Below are 25,388 nucleotides of genomic sequence, written 5' to 3' on the forward strand. Positions count from 1 at the left end.
GCGGTGACGTCCTCAAGCATGGAGAAGCCCATGGCTATCTCAGCTAATACAGATATGATCCACAATCAAATCTGAGGCAGAAATAAATTGAACAGGAGAAACAGCAACAGCAGGACGTCCGTCTCTGTGGTATGTACTGTATTTAGTCAACATTTGTACTCGCAGTTTATGAGGACATGATTCGGTTTATGGACTATTGTATGCGACTAAACCTTAGCAGTAGCAAGCAAAACGGTTTTGCATGTCACACTAGTGTAACGTTATACAGAGAACAGCAATGGAGTAACCGTTAGCGCATTTGAATGACGAAGCACGCGATCGTGTCGTTTACTGATGTTTACTCACGCGACGGTAGCCAACAGCACAGACATTTGAAGCAGTTTTACTCACCAGCTGCTTCCAAAGCAGGACCGAACCTTTATCGCTGGGACCGCTCCATCAAAAACACACTTATTTGGTATGATTTGGTGAAGTCCTGTGACAGCAGTGGCGTGGAAATCCACTTTGAGACGCCACTGAAGCGATGTTGTGAAGCTTCCCGTCATTTCTGCGTTCAAATCGGTTCAAATGCAGAGCTGCCTTCACGGAATGCTGTGCTGAAGCGTTGAAGTCGCTCGACATCAACCATAGGAATAAAGTGGAGCGTGGCGCGCGACATAAGTGTTCACGGACGACTGGATCTGCACCTGAACGAGTGTTTACGGGTGTGCATTTCCTCTCTCGCTCTAGTCACGCACGCGCACGCGCGCACCCTACCGGGAGGAGAGCCCGTACGGCCCATACAAGGACCTTCCGCTCTTATTAACGTCAAGTCGAGCCATACTCGGAAAAAACTCTCCGAAACTTGTGAGAAACCGGAAGGAGTATTTTTGACACAGAAATACTCTATCAAACGTCCAACATTAGTTTTTGAAACTTGGTCTATGTTTAGGATGGGAATCCAAGTCTTTAACAGTGTAAAAAGCTCAGTATGCATGAAACAGCACCCCCCCCCCTTAAAACAAGACTCATTCTGATGCTCACATTGACATTATCATTTTCTACCATCACTTATGTCAATTTCTCCCTCAAATCAGTTATGCACGATCACACCAGGTTTAATGTTGTAAACCAGACTCTGGTTACTGAGGGCTTGTCTGACAAATATTTTTTCTGGGAAATCATGCAAACTCCTACCACACATAAAAAACACACTGCATCCATTAACACCAAACCCATTTCAGTGCATCATCATGTAGCTTATCTAAGCAACTATCCTTATATTTTGGATGAACCTGATAAATGTAAGAGGAATCAGCTCCTGGTGTTGATGGTCCCTGTGGCGCTAAATCAGGTTGAAGCTCATAACGCCATCCGGAGCACATGGAGGAATGAGAGCACAGTCCAGGGAAAAGATGAATGTTTTTGGAATGTATTTCATTAAATACCTTAACTGTTTTTATTCTGTCTCTTTTAGATGCAGTTTGGCTCAGAATAGAGCTCAACAAAGGTGCCACATTAAAAAAGGATTCATTCTGCTGCTTACATTGACATTCTTATCGTCTGCCATTATTCACTTCTCTGATTTCTCTGTCAAGACCACTGTGATTCCTGACACTTTTTATAAAAATGTGGTCAATCAGATACACTCCTATTACATGAATATTAAGTTCCCTTTTGATCATGATAATCAAACAATATTTTTAGTGCCTGCGCCCAAAGCTAATCAAGAAGCCCAACAAAGAGCTACACAAATTTCTCCACAAACCACAGACATTTCATTGCATTATCATGTAGCTCATCCAAGCAACTATCACTTCATTCTGGACGAACCGGATAAATGTAGTCAGTGGGATCCGTTCCTGGTGTTGATGGTCCCTGTGGCGCCCAATCAGGTGGAAGCTCGTAACGCCATCCGGAGCACATGGGGGAATGAGAGCACAGTCCAGGGAAAAGCAGTTTTGACTCTGTTCGTGGTGGGTTTGACCGGAGGATCTGACTCTGAAAAAGCTCAACAGCAGCTGGAGGAAGAGAGCCGACAACACAGAGACTTACTGCAGAGCAACTTTGTGGACTCGTACTTCAACCTGACCATAAAGACATTGGCGATCATGGACTGGTTGGCCACTCGCTGCCCTCAAGCAAATTTCAGTATGAAGGTCGATTCTGACATGTACATAAACATAGAAAACCTGATGACTCTCCTATTGGCACCCAACACACCCAGACAGAACTACATCACTGGTTTTTTGATGTGGAACCAGCTTGTCATCAGAAACAAAAAATCGAAATATTACGTCTCAGAGAAGCTGTATCCCGGACCGAAATACCCCACGTATGTGATAGGAGTAGGATATGTTTTTTCCAATGATCTTCCCAAAAAAATTGTTGAGGCTTCCAAGTATGTGAAGCCCTTCAACATGGAGGATGCATATGTGGGGACTTGTCTGAAACATTTGGGCATTAAACCCTCACGTGCACCAGATCCTTCTCAGTTTCGGCTCTATATGAAGGATTCTAAAAGTCACGACCTTTCCAAGGTCATTACAACAATTGCAAGGTCGCCAAAACAGATAATAGAGTTCTGGAGAAATGTGACAAAAATATCACCCTGACATTTCTGTCTTGATACCCCCTGAAAAAAATGTAATTTATAAATCAAATGTAATGTGGTGTGTCTGGACTATACATACACCCAACCAAGTGTGCTGCAGAAGTCCTGGAAAGTAAAACCCAAGCATTTTGATCGCCCCCTGGTGGCTGGAGCCAGTACAGCTTATAAACCCTGTCCTCTCCATGTAAGTTCATGGGACGTGAGAAAAACTAAACCAGGTGTGGGCAATTCCAGTCCTGGAGGCCACTGTCCTGTGGAGTTTAGCTCCAACCCTGATCAAACTCACCTGCCTGTAGCCTTCTAATCCTGAAGACATCTATTAGCTGGTTCAGGTGTGTGTGATTAGGGTTGGAGCTAAACTGGACAGTGGCCTTCCAGGACTGGAATTGCCCACCCCTAAACTAAACAAGCGAACTACACTTCAAATTATTATTATTTTTTAAAGATTTTTGGATAGGTTTTATCTTGCTGATGTAAGTTCATGTTTAGTTTTAGTTTGTTATCTGATGCTATACAAATAGGGTGTGATGTCACGATTGAGTAGTCATTGAGGCACCAGACTTTCTCAGGATTTTCGGAGAGGATTGGTGCTTTCACTTTAATTTCTGCATTTCCGTAACGGGTTATTTCACACCAACATAATGAGTTGTTCTGCAGTAAACTGCAGGAGTATGGGCACACCCTTGATACCGCCACTGTTCCAGAGATTAGGCTTTTGACTTCATGCGGAGCTGCGCAGACCGATTGGCAGCTGACTTGAAGCGGAGCATGGGGGTTACATGTGGAATTTACATACGCTAATGCCATGTCACTGTGACGTATGGCATCAAAGTTCAGCCAAAGTAATTAGAGAGCAGACCGCTGGCTCAGCAGGCACATCTTCTCCAGAGCGGCTGAACAAGCAATGATGATGACTGTTCCAGGATTGGCTGGATTTACCGCTTAACAGCGATCGTGTGTTTCTTGTTTTAAAACCTTCAGTTCCACTAATGCGCACAAATCTGTATTTTCATAACAGTAAAAATCTTTTCATGTAGTCACAATGTTATATTGTGTGATGTACAGTAGAACTGCAATGTTTGTGGAATGTGCTTTACTGAGCGGTAAAAAAAAAACGAATTGCTGATCAGTACAGTGTGTAAAACCACATTTAAAGGGTAAGTTCATCCAAAAATGAAAATGATGTCAGTAATTACTTACCCTCATGTCGTTCGACACCTGTAAGGCTCTTATTCAGCTTCGGAACACAAATGAAGATATTTTTGTTGAAATCCGATGGCTCAGAAAGGTCTTCATTGGCCACAATGTAATTTCCTATCTGGGCCGATTTTCAAAACACTGCTTTGTAAAGCCTCAAACCATTTTGAATCAGCGTATCGATTCATGATTTGGATCACGTGTCAAACCGCCAAACTGCTGTTCTTAATACAAAAACTATTCTTGTCGCTTCATAAAATGATTGTAGAACCACTGTAGTGAGATGGACTTTTTAAAGACGTCTTTAGTGCCTTTTATGGGTCTTGAGAGAGGAAATGACATTGCTGTCAATGAAGGCCTTTCTGAGCCATTGGATTTCAACAAAAATATTTTAATTTGTGTTCCGAAGATGAACAGAGGTCTTACAGATGTCAAACGACATGAGAGTAAGTAATTAATGACAGAGTTTTTCCTTTTTGGGTGAACTAACCCTTTAAGATTAGATTTGAATCTTTATTGTACAGCATTTGTAATTTGAAATCTGGAAGCCATGGAAATTTGTTTACCTTCATTAATTAAAAAGTGTTTTCTTTCCAGCAGTCATAAATCATTACAATTCAAGTCTAATTAATTTGTTGCAACCTGGGGGCTATTCAAGAAAGCAAGGTTAACCTATCTAGTGTTTAGTGGAAAACATGTTGATGTCATGTCATGTGATGAAGAATACTTATAATTACTTTTAATCAACAAAGAACAAACTCACAGGAGATTCTCAGGAGAAGACAATATAATCAGCTAAAGCAGAGTTTAATTAACAGCCTTTAACTTAAGTTCTATTCAAAGGGAGGTAGCCTTTGCATGCTATCGGAATTATTGTAGATACTTTGCACATGAATGCCCTCTGATGTTGTGTTTACCACTGGTAAGTTCGGAAATTATTTTGATACCGAAATTCCTGAGATGAGAGCACAATAAACTTTAAACATGGTTTAAAGCTAAAAATTAAACAATTAATACCTAATTCATTCAGGTAAAGCTTTAAAGGATTAGTTCACCCAAAAATGAAATTTATGTTATTAATGACTCACCCTAATGTTGTTCCACACCCGTAAGACCTCCGTTCATCTTCTGAACACAGTTCAATTGTCTACTCTTCCACGTTTGTTTTCAAACCTCAAATAAAGATTCAAATGGTCATGAATCAATCCGCTGATGCATTACCATTTGAATCTTTATTTGAGGTTTGAAAACAAACGCGGAAGAGAAAACAATGCTGAATAAAGTTGTTGTTTTTGTTATTTTTTGACCAAAATGTATTTTCGGTGCTTCAAGAGATTCTAATCAACCAACTGATGTCAAATATGTCACATCACTTTGATGATGTTTTTATTCCCTTTCTGGACATGGACAGTAAAGTGTTTATACACTTGGATACCCTCTCGGACTAAATATAAAATATCTTAAACTGTGTTCTGAAGATGAACGGAGGTCTTACGGGTGTGGAACGACATTAGTGTGAGTCATTCATCATCATCAACTTTATTCCAGACTCATGGTCCATTTAGAGACAGACATAACAAGCAACACACATTAAAAAAAAAAAAAAAAAAAGTCGTTCAAAACAATAATAAAAAATAAATAATAATAAATAAATAAATAAATACAAAAAATAAATACAAAACAAAATTACTATAAAAGACACTTATACCAATAATTCCACAGCAATGATTGGTATCGTATGGCACTTAACCCTGGATTGACTAATAGCATAACAATGCTGTTCTGGGAGTCATTCAGACGACAAATGAATTTGTAGATGAGCCTCCTCAACAACGCCTGGAAGGTACTGACCCCTGCATTACAAAACAGGTCACTTGTACTAGAGCACCTGGGTTTATTGAGCAATAGCCTCATACAATCATTGTAAGCAACCTTAAGCTTCTGCATACTTGCCTTTTTAAACTTAGTCCATAAAGATGCAGTGTACATAGGAGTGCAATATGCTTTAAACAGGCTAATTTTGACATCATCCGTGCACATGTGGAATTTTCTTACCAGCAAGTTAGCTTGGGCATATAATATGCGACGCTGCCTGTATATATCCTCATCATCAGACATATGATCAGTAATGTAATGTCCCAGATATTTAATTCTATTACAGACACTCATCACTTGTCCAGACAGATAAAAGTCTGGAAAACAAAGATCTTTGTCCTCTTTTGTCCTACATACATTAATGACATCAATTTCATTGTTGGGTGAACTAACCCTTTAAGCATAGAAGGTTCAAGGGTGTAGGTTTCATGACTTTACAAACCTTTGACATATTAAATAAATATCATTCAGTGTCTATTTCAATGTACAACAGCTTTTCCCACATAGCCTAATGCTCTTTTCACACAATTAAATGTTCTCTGATCCCACCTGTTACATTTCTTAATTAAGGTAATTACATTAACATTTGACGTCTCAGGCCAGCCGTCAGCAAAAAGAGAGAGGCTCGCAAAATACCAGCACAGCATTAACCGATGAAGAGGAAGATGAGGAAGAATATTAAAATCCAAAAGGGAAAAAGAATAAAGTATTTGTAGGAAATAAAGATGACCATATATGGATCCCCTTAATGCATATTTCCAGTGTACATTAAAATGTGCTTAAACAGTTAATTCATTATAATTATATAATTATTTGCTGTATAATTATAATTATTATAATATAATTATTATAAGTGTATAAGATACACCTTGTATGGAAAAAAACTATAAAAACCGTTTAAGTTTTAGCCTAAATGTGGCAATATGTTTTTAATTATTGTTCTATTATCAATAGAGGGTATGCATGACACTTTCCCGGTGGAACATGCCCCCTCAGCTGGACAGAGTGGCAAAAGAGCCTGATATAGGTTTTGAATGGGTTTCAGGTGTAAAGGCTCCTGCCTCCGTAATCAATGCTATGACTCCTCCTACTTTGTATATGCACTGCAGTTCCTAGTAAAACTGAGTATGGATTGTTACTGAAGCTCTGTGTCAGTCACATTACTTAGCATGGTGTCAGAAGTCTGTTAGGAACAGAAAATGAGCAAAGTATGACAACATAACGGTTTGATCTCCCTAAGATCGACTGGGATGCTCCAGATCTGTACCAAGAGTTTGAATGATTTTGGAACCACTTCATATTTGGTTTTGATGGCCCACTATCAGAGCAAATAGCAAATCAGTGTGCAGGCTGGCTGGGCACATGGATCGTTGGGCAGGGCATAAAGTGAGAAAATGTGGCAAAAGGTAATAAAGATGACCAGTCTAAAGTCCTGGACAAGTTCACCAACAATAAGGCCGAGGAAAAATATGAGAATAGCCAGACACCGCTTTAAACAAAGAAAACAAGGAGTCACAGAACGTTTTGATAATTTTGTCAAGAATTTAAGACTCCTACTAATGGATTGCGAGTAAGGCGATCCAGATGATATGTTGATCGATGCGATAATAGCGGGTGTCAGAGAAAAGCACACCGAAAGAGAGACTGTTAGACAAAGGGGAGGATTTGACGAGTCAGAGAAGAACCTCAAGTTCAAGCAGTAAAGGTGAAAGCAAAATAACTGCAAACAAGAAAACCTATCAGAAAAATCAGACAAAATTTGTGCAGAAAGAAATGCATGTAAACCGACCAAAAAAGCGGTCCAAGTTAGTGCAAGGAACCACAACATAAGTGGAATCAAGGAAGCTGTCCAACAAAAGGATCTGTATGCTCATACTGTCATAAACCTAACCACTGGGTGGCAGTATACTGCAAAAGATCATTAAACACAGTCAGTGTGCAGCTGCAATCAGAATCAGAAGAAAAGGAGATGCTGAGCATAAATGTCACAACCAGATGACCGCAGTGATGATAAATGGACAGCAGACATTGAAATTCTGTCTCAGAAGGTGCCATTCATAATTGATACTGGTGCAAAACGCGTTGATTTTAAGTAGTTATCAGGCAATCCTGCATGATGGTGAGCTTAAATACTGTAATCGATTGTTAAAGTCCTACTCTAACCACAAGTTGAAGCCTATAGCTGCAGTTGACATTCTGACTAAATAAAAGGATGCTGAGGTATAAACAGATTCTGAGATTGTGGATTTCTCCAGAAAATGTGCTCAGTGGTGGCCCTTGGCTTAGATTGATGCATTGCAGCCTACTAAGAAAGAAAGTAACAAGATACATTCCAGTCACATGACAACAAAACAAAATGTGCCAGCTGGGCTGGATGATTATCTAGAGCTGACTCGCACTACTGGAACTTTACCTGGCAAATAAACAATTAAAACTGATGCAAACATGTAGTCCATCCTGTCCGCCGTCAACCAGCTGCACTGAAAAAGAAAATAATAGAGAAACTACATGAGATGGTAAACGATGGATATATCACAAAAGTCATCTGGTCAGTACCTGGATGAGAGACCTCCTGGGAAAACCCGGGAGCTGCTGGTAGAGGTGTTAGTGAGGCCAGCAGGGGGTGGACACTCTGTGGTCTGTGTGTGTCCTAACACCCCAGTATAATGATGGGGACACTATACTGTCAATAAGCACCATCCTTCGGATAAGACGTTAAACCGAGGTCCTGACTCTCTGTGGTTGTTAAAAATTCAGGATGTTCTTTGGAAAAAGAGTAAGTGTCACCCTGCCATCCTGGCCAAATTTGCCCATTGGCCCCTGTCCATCATGGCCTCCTAATAATCCCCATATATCGATTGGCTTCATCACTCGATGATTCCCCCGTCTATTTAAAGTGCTTTGAGTACCCAAAAAAGCACTATATAAATGTAACAAATTATTCACTAAGCCTTCTGTTGGTCTAGCTCACCCTCTACGTGTCTCTTCTGCATCTCTACTTCTCTTCATCAGCTGTTTCTTTCTCTGTTATATCTTCTATGAGGTCATCTGTTTTTTCTGTTGATGTGCCACTGATAATGATAACATATTGTAAATAGCAGGCTAGAAATGTATCTGGTTTCTTTGAACAGTTGAACCTTGTTTGAGGACATTTTTTTTTTTTTTTACCTCAGTGTGTTCTTCTTCCACCTCATTTTCCGCTGATCTGATTTTCTTGCCACAGTTGTCTCATTGGGTGATGTTACAGGTCTGAAAAGAAACAGCCGTCTTTCCCGTGCAACACATTTATTAGAAGAATTGTTTTCTGAAACAAAGAATGAAATACAGTGTCAATTATGAATGGAGCATCTCAGTTCACTTATTTATCTATTAATTTCTGCACGCACTTTTCTTTCTTTAAACATGTCTTATTCTCAGTGTCACAATAAACATTCCCTTGCTCAAACACAAAAGAAACAAAATGTAACTTGTACTCTTAAACAACCCTTTTGTATGTTAAAGGGGGGGGGGGAATGCTGTTTCATGCATACTGATCTTTTTACACTGTTAAAGACTTGGAATCCCATACTAAACATAGACAAAGTTTCAAAAGTTAAGGTGGACGTTTGATGGGAGTATTTCTTTGTCAAAAATACTACTTCCGATTAGTAATAAGTTTCGGCAAGTTTTTTGCGATCATGCGTCCCCTTTGACGTTAATGGGGGCGGAATTTCCTTGTATGGGCCTTACGGACAATTCTACCGGAAGAGCGTGAGAGAGAGAGAGAGAGAGGGAGAGAGCGAAAGTAACAGGCTACGCCCATCAAAGCGCTGGCTCGTAGGCTGCTGCACAGGTAATGTGCACAATTAACAATGACATCAAAAAAGTGCGTTTTTGGTTGCCAGACCAAGACAGTCCTGCACAGATTCCCCAAAAAACCCCGCGTTAAGGCAACAGTGGATGTAATTTGCTTTTCCGGATCAGCAACTGAGTTGCGCGAATGTTTATATCTGTTTTCGCTGCATTTCGGTGCCGACTGTTTCATAAACAAGGCCCAGTTTGACGCCGGATTTTCCAATCGCCTAATGCTGAAGGATGGAGCAGTCCCAACGATAAAGGTCCCAACGTTAGAACCGCGGGCGGTGAGTTAGACTGCTTCAAATGTCTGTGTTTTTGCCTATGCTCATCAAGTAGCCCAAACATGATCACGTATAGTTACTATATATATATTACTATATATAGAAATTGATCAATGGAGCATGCGATGTGTAGTGCGTGTACATTTGTTTAGCTGGCCACTAAATGTGTAACTTTATGTTTGTGTATTGTAAAAGCACTCCAAACAACAATACACAAAGAGTGGGGAAATATGTTGAACTAAATAAGCACGCTTCTTCATTCAAATGCGCTACTATTCCGTGTCTTTCTATGTAAACACTAACTTAGCCTGCCGTGCAAAACCAGTCCGCTTAATAACGTTACAATTGTCTACACAAACCACGCGTAAACACACACACACACGTGCACAACTGCACTTCTCACATGTACACCTTCAAAGACAAAAATACGACGATATAATTCAAGTATAAATATGTAAATAACACAAGCCGCTAAGCATATTATATAGTTAGTGTATAACTTGTACCACATAGAGACGTCCTGCTCTAGTCGTTTTTGCTGCTGCTCCTGTTCAACTGCAGCCTCTGGCTCTGATTCCGGATCATAGATGTATGGCTGTATCTGATTAAAAGCCATATTTTTATTTTGAATAAAGTTTTTCCCGCTGTTAGGGATGACACAGCTTTACGACGCACTCGACGCACTCAACACAATAGCAGCAGCGCGCACACGTCATTATTTAGCTCCGCTCACATGACACGCCCCCACCCGCTCAGCTTTTTTCGGAAAGACTCGGAACAGCGCATCTTTCTTATATAATTATTTAAAAAATAAAGACTTTTCGGAGATATGCAGGATGCAATGCTACTCTATAGGTACTCAAGATTGACATGACACTGACTGAAACTGAGTGTTTCACCCCCCCCTTTAAACATTTTCAGTATGTACATTTTCAGTTAAAGCATAGATTACATGCTTTGAATATGTCTAAATAATGATATGTTCTCACGTCAAGTTTTTCGTGACTCTTTCTATCCTATACACAGAAAAAGAAACTAATTTGTGCTTACATTAACTCTATTAAGACATTATGACGCAATTTACACAAAATGACGGACATTAGTGAACATGTGCTCCACTGAACTAGTCACTGATTCGTGTAACCATTATACAGGCAACAAATTAACTCTCTTGACAACATATTCTCCTCTCAATTCACAGTATAAACAGTACAAAGTATAGCGATCTCCGTTCTCCGCATTAACTCTCAAGTCATTCTCCATTACACTCAATGCGTTACATTCACGGGTAGGCAAAACACTACTCAAGAACTACTAAACACATCAAAACGTCACTGAAAAGTGTTCATGAAATCTTTAACTTGCATTAAAGAGGATTTATCTTACCTGAAACAAAGAATGAAATATACAGTGTCAATTATGAATGAAGCATCTCAGTTCACTTATTTCTCTATTCATTTCTGCACGCACTCTTGCGTTACACAGGTTCGCGCAGACCTTAGCGAGAGCTCCCCCTAGCGGTCTGGCTCTATTATGACACTGTATACACCCAAATGAATGCATTATTACCAAGGGGGTAATCTAGCGCTCGGAAAGCGTTCCACCCCTAGGGGCTGCCATTGCTAACCAAGCCATCACCTGCTTGCATCCCATTGACTCCCATTCATTTTTGAGTCACTTTGACAGTGAATAACTTTACATCTGAGACGTTTAAAGACTCCATTTGTCCATTGTTTATTTCTAAAGAAACACGACAATGCATAAAAGGCTCCGTTACCTTGTATCTTACACTATCGCCCGTAGAAGCTGTTTTTGTAAAAATAGGATAATGATTGCATCATAACCAATGCGACCCTGTCGCACAGTTGAGAAAATGACCTGAGGAGACGCTCGCAGGCAATCTTTTACTGTCTATGAGACAGTCGGGGGGACGTGGAGACATAAAGTCTGATAAAGTCAAGGGAGAAGAATGGGGAGAAGCCCATAGTGAGCCAAAAGCAACGGGAGAAAATATTTAAACAACGTGATTCAGCTTTCACTTTCCACATCTACTAGAAGACCTACAGCTGTCAGACAGGAGGCTCACGTCACAGCTACGTCCTCAAGCTCAGTCTGAGCCTGCGCAGTTCTCTCAGCCATCAGGAAGTGAGTGCCCCTAGGTTGACTTCATTATTTCGCCGTTGACGTAATGGGATCGCTCGGTCCATTTCTTTTACTGTCTATGATTATTACTGCTCAGCTCTTATCAAAATAATAAACTAGAGTCCATGAAACACAAAGAATCCGGATAGATTGCATCACACTTTTAGAACCTTTAAATTGGGGTCTACCGTTTTCATGTCTAATTTTACATGGTGCCACAATGACAATGATTTTCTCTCCCAACAAAGCGAGAGCTCCCCCTAGCGGTCTGGCTCTATTATGACACTGTATACACCCAAATGAATGCATTATTACCAAGGGGGTAATCTAGCGCTCGGAAAGCGTTCCACCCCTAGGGGCTGCCATTGCTAACCAAGCCATCACCTGCTTGCATCCCATTGACTCCCATTAATTTTTGAGTCACTTTGACAGTGAATAACTTTACATCTGAGACGTTTAAAGACTCCATTTGTCCATTGTTTATTTCTAAAGAAACACGACAATGCATAAAAGGCTCCGTTACCTTGTATCTTACACTATCGCCCCGTAGAAGCTGTTTTTGTAAAAATAGGATAATGATTGCATCATAACCAATGCGACCCTGTCGCACAGTTGAGAAAATGACCTGAGGAGACGCTCGCAGGCAATCTTTTACTGTCTATGAGACAGTCGGGGGGACGTGGAGACATAAAGTCTGATAAAGTCAAGGGAGAAGAATGGGGAGAAGCCCATAGTGAGCCAAAAGCAACGGGAGAAAATATTTAAACAACGTGATTCAGCTTTCACTTTCCACATCTACTAGAAGACCTACAGCTGTCAGACAGGAGGCTCACGTCACAGCTACATCCTCAAGCTCAGTCTGAGCCTGCGCAGTTCTCTCAGCCATCAGGAAGTGAGTGCTCCTAGGTTGACTTCATTATTTCGCCGTTGACGTAATGGGATCGCTCGGTCCATTTCTTTTACTGTCTATGATTATTACTGCTCAGCTCTTATCAAAATAATAAACTAGAGTCCATGAAACACAAAGAATCCGGATAGATTGCATCACACTTTTAGAACCTTTAAATTGGGGTCTACCGTTTTCATGTCTAATTTTACATGGTGCCACAGTGACAATGATTTTGGATTTTCATGCTTTGGTTATTCTTTCAGTTATACAATTATATATAGGCCTACTAAAACACTAAGCATAAGCCCCGTACAGTCCGCCATGCTTTGTTTACATCTAGCTACCGCAATTCCTCGCGAATCCTTGGCGTGATTTGGCCTGGAACGCTACAAAGTCGTGAGTCGTGGTTTGAAGTTGTAACTTACCGGCTCAAAAACTTGCCTGGAATGCAGCATTACTACTTATGACTACCCTGGATGCCAGCCGAACTTAGCCCCGCCCACAACATTCGGGAAGTTCGGTCTGCCGTTGTGGAGCAACTTGAACCAGAGATGTTCTGACCAATCAAATTGTCAGGGCGGGATTTAGACGATGATGGCCAGGATGGATTTTACAACACCAACAAAGTTTGTCTACACTCATCTTCTACTTCTTCCAGTGTGTATGTGCATGAGTTCTGTTGACAACTATGTGTTGCTCAACAAACATCTGTTGCTCTGATTGTAGGTCTATCCAATTGAGTGCAGATGCATTTTCTTTCCTGGTTCGGTTGAAACGCCCCATAATCACAGCCCAATGGAGCAGTATCAGACTAGAATCTGAGTATGACGACGTCAGGCTAACTTACGAACTTAGACCATAAAAAAAGATGGACGACGCACCTTCACTCTCTTCCATTGTCGTAAGTAAAGCCGCGATTGTTCAAATATGGCGCTGACATCTTGGTTCTCCAGTCTGAGCAGTAGTGAGCATGAAGTAAACCCACAATGTCAAGGTCCTGGCCCCACCATATTACAGATGTCAATCATAACGTGACATGCCGTTAGACTGTTTAAATTTGCTTTTCAAAGCTGAAAATTATGCCGAAGGCCAAATCAAGCAACAGAACCAACGAGCAACATAATGAGATGTTTATTTTCCCTGTTTTGTCTGAATGCCAGGGTATGGCAACTGCCGTAAATGCGGCTTCTTCTTCAGGCCTTTAAATAAAATGCTTATTGGGCTGTTTACACTGTCATATCTGTTTCCCTCTGAAACCCCTGGCTTTAAGAAATAAGGAACTATCTCTTCATGGAACTAAGTCAACATAAAATGACATTGGCAATCCACTTTACTTCTGTGTGTGAATGTGATACATTTCTGAGGAAACAAATTCTGTGGAATTGCCTGCAGATGAAGATCAGTAAGATGTTTTGTTCATTGTGTTTGGTTTTTTGGTTATGTCTTTGAATTACACTGAACTGCCTGATGTTAGATTAACATATTGTTTTAAACAGTCAGTTATTCCATGAAAGGTTGTCAGGTACAGTATATGGTAGGCCATGAAATACCCACGGTGAGACCCATTTTTTTTTTTAGCTTAAAAAATGCCTCTAGGATTCAGTTTAGTATCAATGCCATCAAACCATCACACATTCATCAGATGCAGTTTCCATGCATATTTAGTCTTTTTTGGGGTTTCTTTCTTTCTCAGACACAATTCAGCTCATTCTCCTGCTTACACTGACATTATCACTTGGCAGCACTAAGTGGAATAGTAAACAGTAAATAGATGCTATTTATACTTTATTTTGACAGATATTTGCACCTCGGTATTGTTGTACATTAACAGGATGCAATAATAATAATAATAATAATGAAGTGTAAAATGTATTCAAATTATTAAATTGTAGGTATCAGAGGAGCTGTACCCTGAACCGAACTACCCCACTTACCTGCTGAGAACGGGATATGTTTTCTCCACTTCTCCAATTTCTTTAAAAAATAGTGGAAATTGTGAAGGCCTTCAACATTAAAGACGCATATGTGGGCGGCGCTTGTCTGAAACATTTGAAGTTGCGGCGCCCTCATCCCCCCCAGACCATTCATTTGCAAGGGGTTCTTTTCAATAGTCGTGGGATCCCCACAGCAGATACTGCAAGTCTGAAAGGACATAAAGAGGTTCAGTTCAAAGGATATGATCAGACAAATGTGAAAAGAAAAAAAATGAAAAATACAGATTTCAGTTTTTAAAAAAGGCATTAATTTTGTAGCAAATCAGATCAAAATGGAAATATGAATTTATATGTCAATGTCAGCTTTATTTAAATAGCACCATTTAAACAACACACGTTGACCAATGTGCTTTACAAAATCTAGGTATAAAAGAAATAAAAACGTGTGTGTGTAATAATGACAATACACATATTAATAATCATAATAAAAAATATTCTCTATCTATAAATAATCGTAACGCATATAAATATATATAAATCACCCAAAAGGGGAAATACCTAGCCCATGAGATTGGATGGATGGATGGATGGATGGATGGATGGATGGATGGATGGATGGATGGATGGATGGATGGATGGATAGAGATCCACTGCACCTTCTCTGACCAAAAACTTGCTGTTCTGCATGGATTGATTAATCCCTTCACCTCACCATAAGAAGATAAGAAAATCATACTGAAGATATCCTCACCATAAGAAGATAAGAAAATCATACTGGTCCGTTCGTTTGCTGAACTGACAGTATGATTTTCTTATCTTCTTATGGTGAGGATATCTTCAGTATGATTTTTTTATCTCTGGCACCACCACACCATCCTCTGGGTCAGTATCAGCAGTTTCCTCCCGAAAAAGTTGCTCCACCACCTGAAAAAAGAAACCATTGTTATTTTACAATGTGAACTGCTTATTAATTTAGTATTTTGTCTTATAGCTGCTGTGAGAGAGAAAAAAATCACCTGAGACAACATCCCACTGATCAGAATATAGAAGCAAATATACAAAGATGGCTTCAGTCTGCTCCTGATAGAGATGGAAGGAGAGAGCGCTTGAGGAGAAAAGAGGGGCTGCAGAGCTGTGCTTCACTTCCTGAGGACTGTCCTAAAGATAATCAATTTCTCTCACACACAATCAAACATTCTGATGTGCAATTAAAAGTAATTGTTTTAATTTGCTCTGTTTGTTGAGCGTAAAATAACATGGTCCAACTTTATATTAGGTGGCCTTAACTACTATGTACTTGAAAAAATGAGTATAATGTACTTAATTGGTTCATATTGTATTGCAAAACACTTTTGCTGATATTGAGATGGGATATGGGTAAAGTTAGGGACCTGTGTGGTGGGTAAGTTTAAGGGTAGGGTCAGGTGTAAGGGAAGTGTCACAGTGTAATTATAAATGTAACCACATAAATTAATTACAGATGTAATTACATGCATGTATTTTTTTAAATGTAAAAATATGTATGTACATAATAAGTGCATTGTGTACAAATAATTAATTTAGATGTTAGAACATAGTTGTTAAGGCCACCTAATATAAAGTGGGTCCAATTACATTCTATATGTTGAGATAGATATGTTAAAATTTCAGTGAGGGAAAAGTGATTATGTGGCCCGGAGCTGGGCCAGAAAACATTTGCTATGTGGGAAGGAGTTGTAAAAACTTTTGCTGCTGTTTACAGTTAGCTAACATCCTGGTGCTGCTGGAAATGCAGACTTTAAATGTTAAAGTCATAACTAAACAAATGTTGACATGTCTTTCCAAGTAAAACATCTTCAAAGAAAGAAAAAAACATATTTTTTTATTATGATTTTGTTCTTGGATGGTTGTGGTCTGCTATTGGTCGACCCTGCTGTAAGCGTCTTCAGAGAAAAGAGGTCACTGCAAGAGGAAGGGGAAGTTATTTTGTTAAAAATGCATTTTAAAAAATGATGTGAATGGATAAATAATTTAATTCAGTCTAACTGAAACAATTTACAATTTTCCATTTTGATTTCATTGTGATTTTAAGCACATTTTATCGTGCAGAAAAACCATTATGTCATCCCTGGAAATGAAATTACTATGATTGATCATAATAATATTAATAATATGGATAATTTGAAAAGTAAAAAATAGCAAATAGCATATTTTACACCAATGAAACAAAACATTATGACCACCTGCCTAATATAGGAAAAATAAATACTCTGAACCCCAAGTGAATTTAAACAAACCGAGAAAGTCAAAAAGTGTTCGCTCGTGCTCCGCTCTCCTCTATAAATTAATATTAAATAAAACTAAAATCATTGATCAGCGATGCTGCAACAGCAACACAACAGCAACACTGTAAAGCCTAATGTTGTCTTTACTTAAACAAATCAAGTAATCTTGACTAAATATTACTAGTTTAGTCCAAAAACTTAAATATAAGTTAGTATAACTTATTAACCTACAAAATACATAAACTTAAGATTTCAAGTTAAATGAACTCAAAATCATAATTAATTGAAATAGCTCACTCTGGTCTTGCTTTGATGTGATTGGCCATTCAAGGAGTTCTGTCTGGCAACAAGAGAACTAATTCACTGATTGGAGGACATTTACAAAAGGCGGTCCTTTTCTGTTGATTAGTCAAATTAAGATGGAGACTTTTTAATTGTGTGCAATCTTAAAATCGGTAAGTAAAAATTCGTAAGTTACTAAACATAATAATAATATGTGAACTAACTTATAACTAACCAGACTGACTTTATTTCTGTTTTAATGAAAATAATAGTTTCGTTGGAAGTCACCATGATGGAGATAAGTGTTTGCTTTAGTTGGGCTCTTGACCCTTGACTATATAATATTATAATATAATGTTTCTCTGGCTGTTTTGTGTTTGTGAGACACATTTGGGAAGGAACACAAGGTCAAGAGAAAATATCATCAAGTGATGTTGTTAAATCATTGACGATGATAACATTATCATGTATTGCCAGAATCCCTGATCTCATGCAGAGTCTAATGAAATATTAATACAAATTTCCATGAGATTCTTTACTCGTGGTAATTGAACAATTTATTATTTTATTTTTTATGCACAAAATGTTTAAATCTACGGCATTAAATAAGACAGGCACAGACATCAAGAATCCGAGTATGAATCTCTGAAACAATGGTGACAATTAATTTTATTTTATTTTTTATCCGATAAACAGATCAACTCTGAACATAAAACAAGCTACAAAAACATCAGAACAAAAGAGCAAAAGTAAAAGGAAATAGTAAGAATCAAAGAAAATGTGCCACAATTCAGATGTATAATTTATTCATGCTGCAATGCATGCTGAAGTTTAGATTGGTTGTACCCAGCATGGTGTACTGAACTTCTGGTGCACCCAGTTTGGTGAACTTAACAATTTAAGTACAGTGAACGTGAGCACCAAGTTAAGTGAACTTAAGTATACTAGTTTTGGGAGACTCCATTACTCAATTGAATTGAGGGAACGAGTTCACTCAAATCAATTGAGTTTAATCAACTTATTAGGGTTTTCAGTGAATGAAAAAAATTTCATCACTGAAATTTGTTCACAACATGAAATCATAAAATTCAACATAAATATATATTTTCCTGCTCATTCCTTTGCAATAAGACAGCCTACTACGTGAACAATAAACAAAAACATCCCGGTTACATATGTAACCCACGTTCCCATGAGTAGGGAACGGAGACGTTACGTTCGTGACTGACGAATGGGGGTTTCGCTTAGAAGCCTAGCACCTTCGAGTTCTACTTAACAAGCCAATGGCAAGGAATTCCCATGGGTGTGCGAATTTGCGTAGCGTAGCTCCACCCCACCTTGTGGATATATAAGGAAGGACACTGGCAATCTCGCATTATGTTACTGCTGAGGACATACAGTGGTGGCATAGACTACCTGTCCGTTGATCGGCGAGGTTCTGGACCACCAGGTCCCTGTGTTCACAAACATCGTCTTGAGAGTGAGCTAGTATCAGCCAGTCGTCAAGATAGTTCAGGACGTAAACCCTGTGTTGCCTGAGTAGCAACTTTCGCGAAGACGCGAGGGGACAGGGCTAACCCGAATGGGAGAACCGTGTACTGGTATGTCTGTCCCTTGAAGGCAAACCGTAGAAACGGTCTGTGTCGGAGAAGAATGGAGACATGAAAGTACGTCTCGAAGAACTGAAGAGAGAACTCCGAATTCAGGCTTGCAGGAGTGAGATATTCTTGGCTCCGAAGAGGAAACATCCGCAGACCCACGGCAATTCCTTGCCATTGGCTCGTTTTCTAGAACTCGAAGGTGATAGGCTTCTAAGCGAAACCCCCACTTGTCAGTCACTGACGTAACTCGGAAGCCCTACAATACAGGTTGTTTCTCAGGATCGTTCTTTATGATGGACATTGAAATCAACCAATCATTAACTGTGACACCTGGTGGAACGGAAAAGGGGGAGCTTAGATTGTGTGTGGGCTTTTTTCCCGATGTTACTATTTAGTAGTGGTGGTTCACTTGCTTGTTGTGTTGTTTTAGAGAAAGTCTTACCTGATCGATATTTTTGCTGGCCCGGAGAGTAGAGAAAACGGAAGTATCTTACATACACGTAGACCTGTCTCTGTTGGACTCATTAGGTAAGGAATGGGTGCAACTCCTTATAAGTTTTTGTTTTAGTTAGTGAAGCTTCAGTTATGGCCCATTAAATGCCAAATATTTCTTTCTTTTCTGTTTTTGTTTTCAGGTAGTTTAGAGAGTGGGGATTGGTTAGCAAACTTTTTTTTTTTTTTTTTTTCATTTATTTAGCACTGCTCGTTTTCCTTTTCTCTGTGGCCTAGTTAACTTATATGTTGTTTGTTTCTTGTTTCATTTTGCTTGGTTGTCTATAGTTGTAAATATGGGTTTTGATTGTAGGTATTCTTTGGTGTAAATTATCTTTCTTTGTAAATAAAGAAAACTACTTATAGTTAATGCTACCTTGGTTGTCCTTGGGTCATTCTTCCACAGTACTCCCCAGAGTTTAATATAATAAGTCTTTATATTTATTGTGTACGTCTTTAAGTCAGCTTTATTTATATAGCACTTTTTACAATGGCAATTGTTTCAAAGCAGCTTCACAGTGTTAGCAGGAAAATAAGGCAACATTCACACGAGGGCTTCATCAAAATTTCTCCATTCAGCTCGATTCATCAACCATAACTCCATCCAGGACAGCCAGGAACCTTGGAGTTGTGATTGATGACCAGTTAAACTTCACTGACCACATTACTGCAACAACCTGGTCCTGCAGATTTGCTTTATACAACATTAGAAAGATCAGACCCTTCCTATCAGAACAGGCTGCACAACTCCTGGTCCAAGCTCTTGTACTCTCCAGACTGGACTATTGTAATGCTCTTCCAGCTGGCCTTCCAGCATGCACTATCAAACCCTTGCAGCTGAATGCAGCTTCGAGAGTGGTCTTTAATGAGCCGAAGAGAGCGCATGTTACGCCTCTCTTCATCAGACTGCACTGGTTGCCAATGGCTGCTCGCATCAAATTCAAGGCACTAGTTATCGCCTACAAAGCAACCACTGGCTCTGCACCAATATACCTAAACTCGCTTGCTCAGACTTACACACCCTCCAGAAGCTTGCGTTCTGCGAGTGAGCGACGCCTCGTGGTTCCATCCCAAAGGGTTATAAAATCTCTCACACGGACATTTTCCTGGACCGTTCACACCTGGTGGAATGAACTGCTGATCTCAATTGGTGCAGCCGAGTCTATAGCCATTTTCAAAAAACATCTTAAGACACATTTAATAATTTTGCAGTCGCATTGATTAAAGTGTCTGCAAAATTATTAAATGTAAATGTAAAATGTTTTCAGTTGGTCAAGATTTCTAAAAATCCTTTCTTTGAATTGGTCTTAACTATTCTAATTTTCTAAGGTACTGTAGTCAAAATGCAGGCAGATCAGTAATATAGTTGAAATTTAAGTGTCCCCATGAGCAGACCAAAAGCCAAATGCGATGTCTTCCTAATACCTCTATGCCAACATTAGACATAACAGTTCCAATCCTCAGTGTAAACAAACCAATTAGAGATACACCAGTTCCTGGAAATGTGGAGGCGTCACTGTTAAAGCAGATATATAATGGAATAACGAAATGTTATTCCATCAGTGCATAAATGTAGCTTTTAAGCTATATACACATCCTGTAAGAATCAAATTAATTCTGACAATAACATGGCAACTGGCAAGCGTGTAACTATTACGTTACTTATGGCAACAAACCTAACCCTTTAATGAGAACAATACCTTAGAGAGGATGTTCCCATAGCTTCTGTAGCTTTTAACTATCTCTCTCTTTGTCAGAAGTAAAAGGTTTACTTGTCATGTCAGGCAAAACTGTCCATTTACACGAGCAAGAAAAAAAGGTTATATCACAAGGTTTAAATGATTTGGGTTTTTCAAAGTCTACCATGGATCTGTTAATATTTGAGTAACATTATAGTAATGAAAAGCATTTAAAAAATCTCTCTCTCTCTCTCTCTCTCTCTCTCTCTCTCTCTCTCTCTCTCTCTCTCTCTCTCTCTCTCTCTCTCTCTCTCTCTCTCTCTCTCTCTCTCTGATTAACTCAGAACAAACTGTCTAAAAGTGTGAAAATATATGGTGTCATTGAGGGGGATTTTTTATTTTTGTTGAAAATTAAATTTACTTTTTGCATTTTCTTTCAAATGTATTAGATAAATCAGTATTTTTCAATATTTTTGTAATAATGAATTTTTGAAAAATAAAATCTCTCATGACTGCATACAAAATGAGGGTTATCAGTGAAGATAGGCAAATTTCAGCTGTGGGTTTGTTCATCGGTACATCATATGTGCAAAGTAAACAAAAAGCTCCCCGCCCCAGTTAACAGTCATGAGTATGACTATTTAGGAAAGGAAGGAGTACTTGAAGGAATACTTTAGGTAGCAGGGTCTCACCAGAATGGCTATTAAAAACATTCGCCACAGGTAAGCTCACCCAATTTTTATGAGATATTTCAAAATTGTTGATTATGTTATTTTGTTATTTGTGTGGTTTACACACAACACCTTATTATAAACTAGAGAAAAAAATAATTAACCCTGCTCATGGGGACCCACTATCCTGCAAAGTTTATTTCCAACCTTCTTCGGCACACCTGTGATCCTGAAGAGCTTGATGTGCTTCAGTTGGAGCTAAACTCTACACTAGAGGACAGTGGGTCTCTCAGCTGGTCAAAATCAGATAAATTAATTTGACTGCAGCTAAAGAAGAAGGAGCTCAGATGTGTGTGTGTGTGTGTGTGTGTGTGTGTGTGTGTGTGTGTGTGTGTGTGTGTGTGTGTGTGTGTGTGTGTGTGTGTGTGTGTGTGTGTGTGTGTGTGTGTGTGTGTGTGTGTGTGTGTGTGTGTGTGTGTGTGTGTGTGTGTGTGTGTATTTGTATGGATGCATGTGCATAGAGTGGGGCTGTATAAAAAAAGTATTTAGTCAACCAACAATTGTGCCAGTTCTCGCACTTAAAAAGATGAGAGAAGCCTGTAATTTTCATCATAGGTACACTTCAACTATGAGAGACAGAATGAGAAAAAAAATCCAGAAAATCACATTGTCTGATTTTTAAAGAATTTATTTGCAAATTATGGTGGAAAATAAGTATTTGGTCAATAACAAAAGTTAATCTCAAGACTTTGTTATATACCCTTTGTTGGCAATGACAGAGGTCAAACATATTCAGTAAGTCGCCACAAGGTTTTTACACACTGCTGGTAGTTTGGCCCATTCCTCCATGCAGATCTCTTCTAGAGCAGTGATGTTTTTGGACTGTCCCTGGGCAACACGGATTTTCAACTCCCTCCAAAGAGTTTCTATGGGGTTGAGTTCCTGAGTTCCTGAGCCCCTGGCCCTTTGAACGTGAAAGTGCCCTTTTCGATCACACCGCAGGTCCCCCGCGAACGCGATTTCCACCCCACTCCGAGCGTGACCCCCCGGATTTTACATGAAAATTTTACGTCTAAATTGAAAGAATTAAAAGTGCAGTTTCATGTATGTCCTTGTAGTGTTTAACTGGTTGAGGTTGATACGGGATTTAAAAAGTAATTAGTAATGCAATACTTAGTAATTAGTACAGTAATCTAATTACAATGCTGAAGTTGCAATTAGTAACTATTAGTAGCTATATAATTTATTACCCTATTATTATTTATTACTAATTATTATTTATTAGTTACTTACCCAACACTGAGATACATTATATACTGTATATATTGCACTACTGTGCAATACTATTCAGCATACTGTGTATTCGGTACAGTCAAAATATGTACAGCATTTGATGAAGAACTTGTTTCTCAACTGTGCATGCATGTAATAAAACACACATTCATACTATTCATGAATAGGATCAGGTCTATTTCATAATATCATGGACTTATAAAATACATAAGATGGAATCACAGCAAAAAACAGCATATGGGAATTTCTTGCCTACAAATGTCAAAAAATAATTCTCATATGTGAGTTCCTCACATGGTGTTTTGCACGTTATGCTTCTGCAGTTTTCTCGTCCCTCCATCCTCCAGCTTGTGATCTATAGCTTGGCTATCTTAAGGTGATATCCAAGTCTGGTTCTTTGTACTTAAAGTTTGGGAAACTTAAAGGGTTAGTTCACCCAAAAATGAAAATTCTGTCCCCCTCATGTCATTCCAAAACCGTATGATCTTTGTTTATCTTCAGAACACAAATGAAGATATTTTTGGTGAAATCCGAGAGCTCTCTGACCCCTCCATAGACAGCAATTTAATAAACAGTTCCAAAAAGGTAGTAAAAACATTGTTAAAATACTCCATTTGACTCCAGTGGTTCAACCTTAATTTTATGAAGCGATGAGAATACTTTTTGTGTGCCAAAAACAAACAAAATAACGACTTTATTCAAATTTCTTCTTGCCTGTGTCAGATTCTTACACTGTTGACATAATGTTACTCTTACACTGTTGACTTACACTGTGTCCATGTATAACTCAAATTAAAAGGGCATTTTTGCTGTTTTATGCCTGTGATTTCTCTTTCCACACAATTATGCACCCTCAAATATGGTTTATAAAAGTCATGAATCAGACTCATTATAAGTTATTTGAGGACATTTGGGCAGATCATAATTAAAAAGATATATTAGCACCTTTGCTTAATCAACAAATCCAACGAAGAGGTACAACATGTATTATCATGTTGTTCATCCAAGCCATTATCATTTCATTTGGGATAAACCTGATAAATGCAAGCAGAATCCGTTCCTGGTGTTGATGGTCCCTGTGGCGCCCAATCAGGTAGAATCTCATAATGCCATCCGGAGCACATGGGGGAATGAGAGCACAGTCCAGGGAAAAGCAGAGATGACTCTGTTCTTGGAATGTATTTAATTGAATATCTTTACTGTTTTTATTCTGTCTCTCTTAGATGCAGTTTGGCTCAGGATAGAGCTCAACAAAGGTGCCACATTAAAACAGGATTCATTCTGCTGCTTATATTGACATTCTTATCGTCTGCCATTATTCACTTCTCTGAATTCTCTGTCAAGACCACTGTGATTCCTGACACCTTTTATAAAAATGTGGTCAATCAGATACACTCCTATTACATGACTATTAAGTTCCCTTTTGACCGTGATAATCAAACAATATTTTTAGCACCTGCGCCCAAAGCTAATCAAGAAGCCCAACAAAGAGCTACACAAATTTCTACACAAACCACAGACATTTCAGTACATTATCATGTAGCTCATCCAAGCAACTATCTCGTCATTCTGGACGAACCGGATAAATGTAGTCAGTGGGATCCGTTCCTGGTGTTGATGGTCCCTGTGGCGCCCAATCAGGTGGAAGCTCGTAACGCCATCCGGAGCACATGGGGGAATGAGAGCACAGTCCAGGGAAAAGCAGTTTTGACTCTGTTCGTGGTGGGTTTGACCGGAGGATCTGACTCTGAAAAAGCTCAACAGCAGCTGGAGGAAGAGAGCCGACAACACAGAGACTTACTGCAGAGCAACTTTGTGGACTCATACTTTAACCTGACCATAAAGACGTTGGCAATCATGGACTGGTTGGCCACTCGCTGCCCTCAAGCGAATTTCAGTATGAAGGTCGATTCTGACATGTACATAAACATAGAAAACCTGATGACTCTCCTATTGGCACCCAACACACCCAGACAGAACTACATCACTGGAGTGGTGATGCGGAACCGGTCTGTAATCCGAAACAAACACTCAAAATGGTACGTGTCAGAGGAGCTGTATCCCGAACCGAACTACCCCACTTACCTGCTGGGAATGGGGTATGTTTTCTCCAATGACCTGCCAGAAAAAATAGTTGAGGCTTCCAAGGTCATAAAGCCCTTCAACATTGAAGACGCCTATGTGGGCGTTTGTCTGAAACATTTGGACATTGCGCCCTCATCCCCCCCAGACCCTTCACAGTTTAGAATCTATATGGGACAATATAAACGAGAGGATTTTCTCAGGGTCATTACGACCATCTTGGGATCCCCACAGCAGCTAATAGACATCTGGAAGGATGTAAAGAGGTCCACATAA

General features: G+C 39.3%; 2 protein-coding genes across 2 annotated transcripts; both read left to right on the forward strand.

Annotated features, from left to right (window-relative positions):
- Window positions 1–1,533: 1,533 nt before the first annotated feature.
- On the forward strand, window positions 1,534–2,594 carry LOC137039771 (beta-1,3-galactosyltransferase 2-like). The gene has a single exon (XM_067415046.1). The coding sequence runs from the start codon at window positions 1,638–1,640 to the stop codon at window positions 2,592–2,594; it is 957 nt and encodes a 318-aa protein (XP_067271147.1). The 5' UTR covers window positions 1,534–1,637.
- A 19,168-nt stretch (window positions 2,595–21,762) lies between these two features.
- On the forward strand, window positions 21,763–25,388 carry LOC137039772 (beta-1,3-galactosyltransferase 2-like). The gene is made up of 2 exons (XM_067415047.1): window positions 21,763–21,788; window positions 24,254–25,388. The coding sequence occupies exons 1-2, from the start codon at window positions 21,763–21,765 to the stop codon at window positions 25,386–25,388; spliced, it is 1,161 nt and encodes a 386-aa protein (XP_067271148.1).

This window comes from Pseudorasbora parva, chromosome 14 (assembly GCF_024679245.1).
Source record: "Pseudorasbora parva isolate DD20220531a chromosome 14, ASM2467924v1, whole genome shotgun sequence".
Lineage (NCBI taxonomy): Eukaryota > Metazoa > Chordata > Actinopteri > Cypriniformes > Gobionidae > Pseudorasbora > Pseudorasbora parva.

Excerpts from the sequence above, each read along its gene's own strand:
- LOC137039771 (XM_067415046.1), top strand. The coding sequence starts at position 1,638 with ATGAATATTAAGTTCCCTTTTGATCATGATAATCAAACAATATTTTTA.
- LOC137039772 (XM_067415047.1), top strand. The coding sequence starts at position 21,763 with ATGGCTATTAAAAACATTCGCCACAG. Across the intron at positions 21,789-24,253 it reads ATTAAAAACATTCGCCACAG|ATGCAGTTTGGCTCAGGATA; the intron begins GTAAGCTCACCC and ends TGTCTCTCTTAG.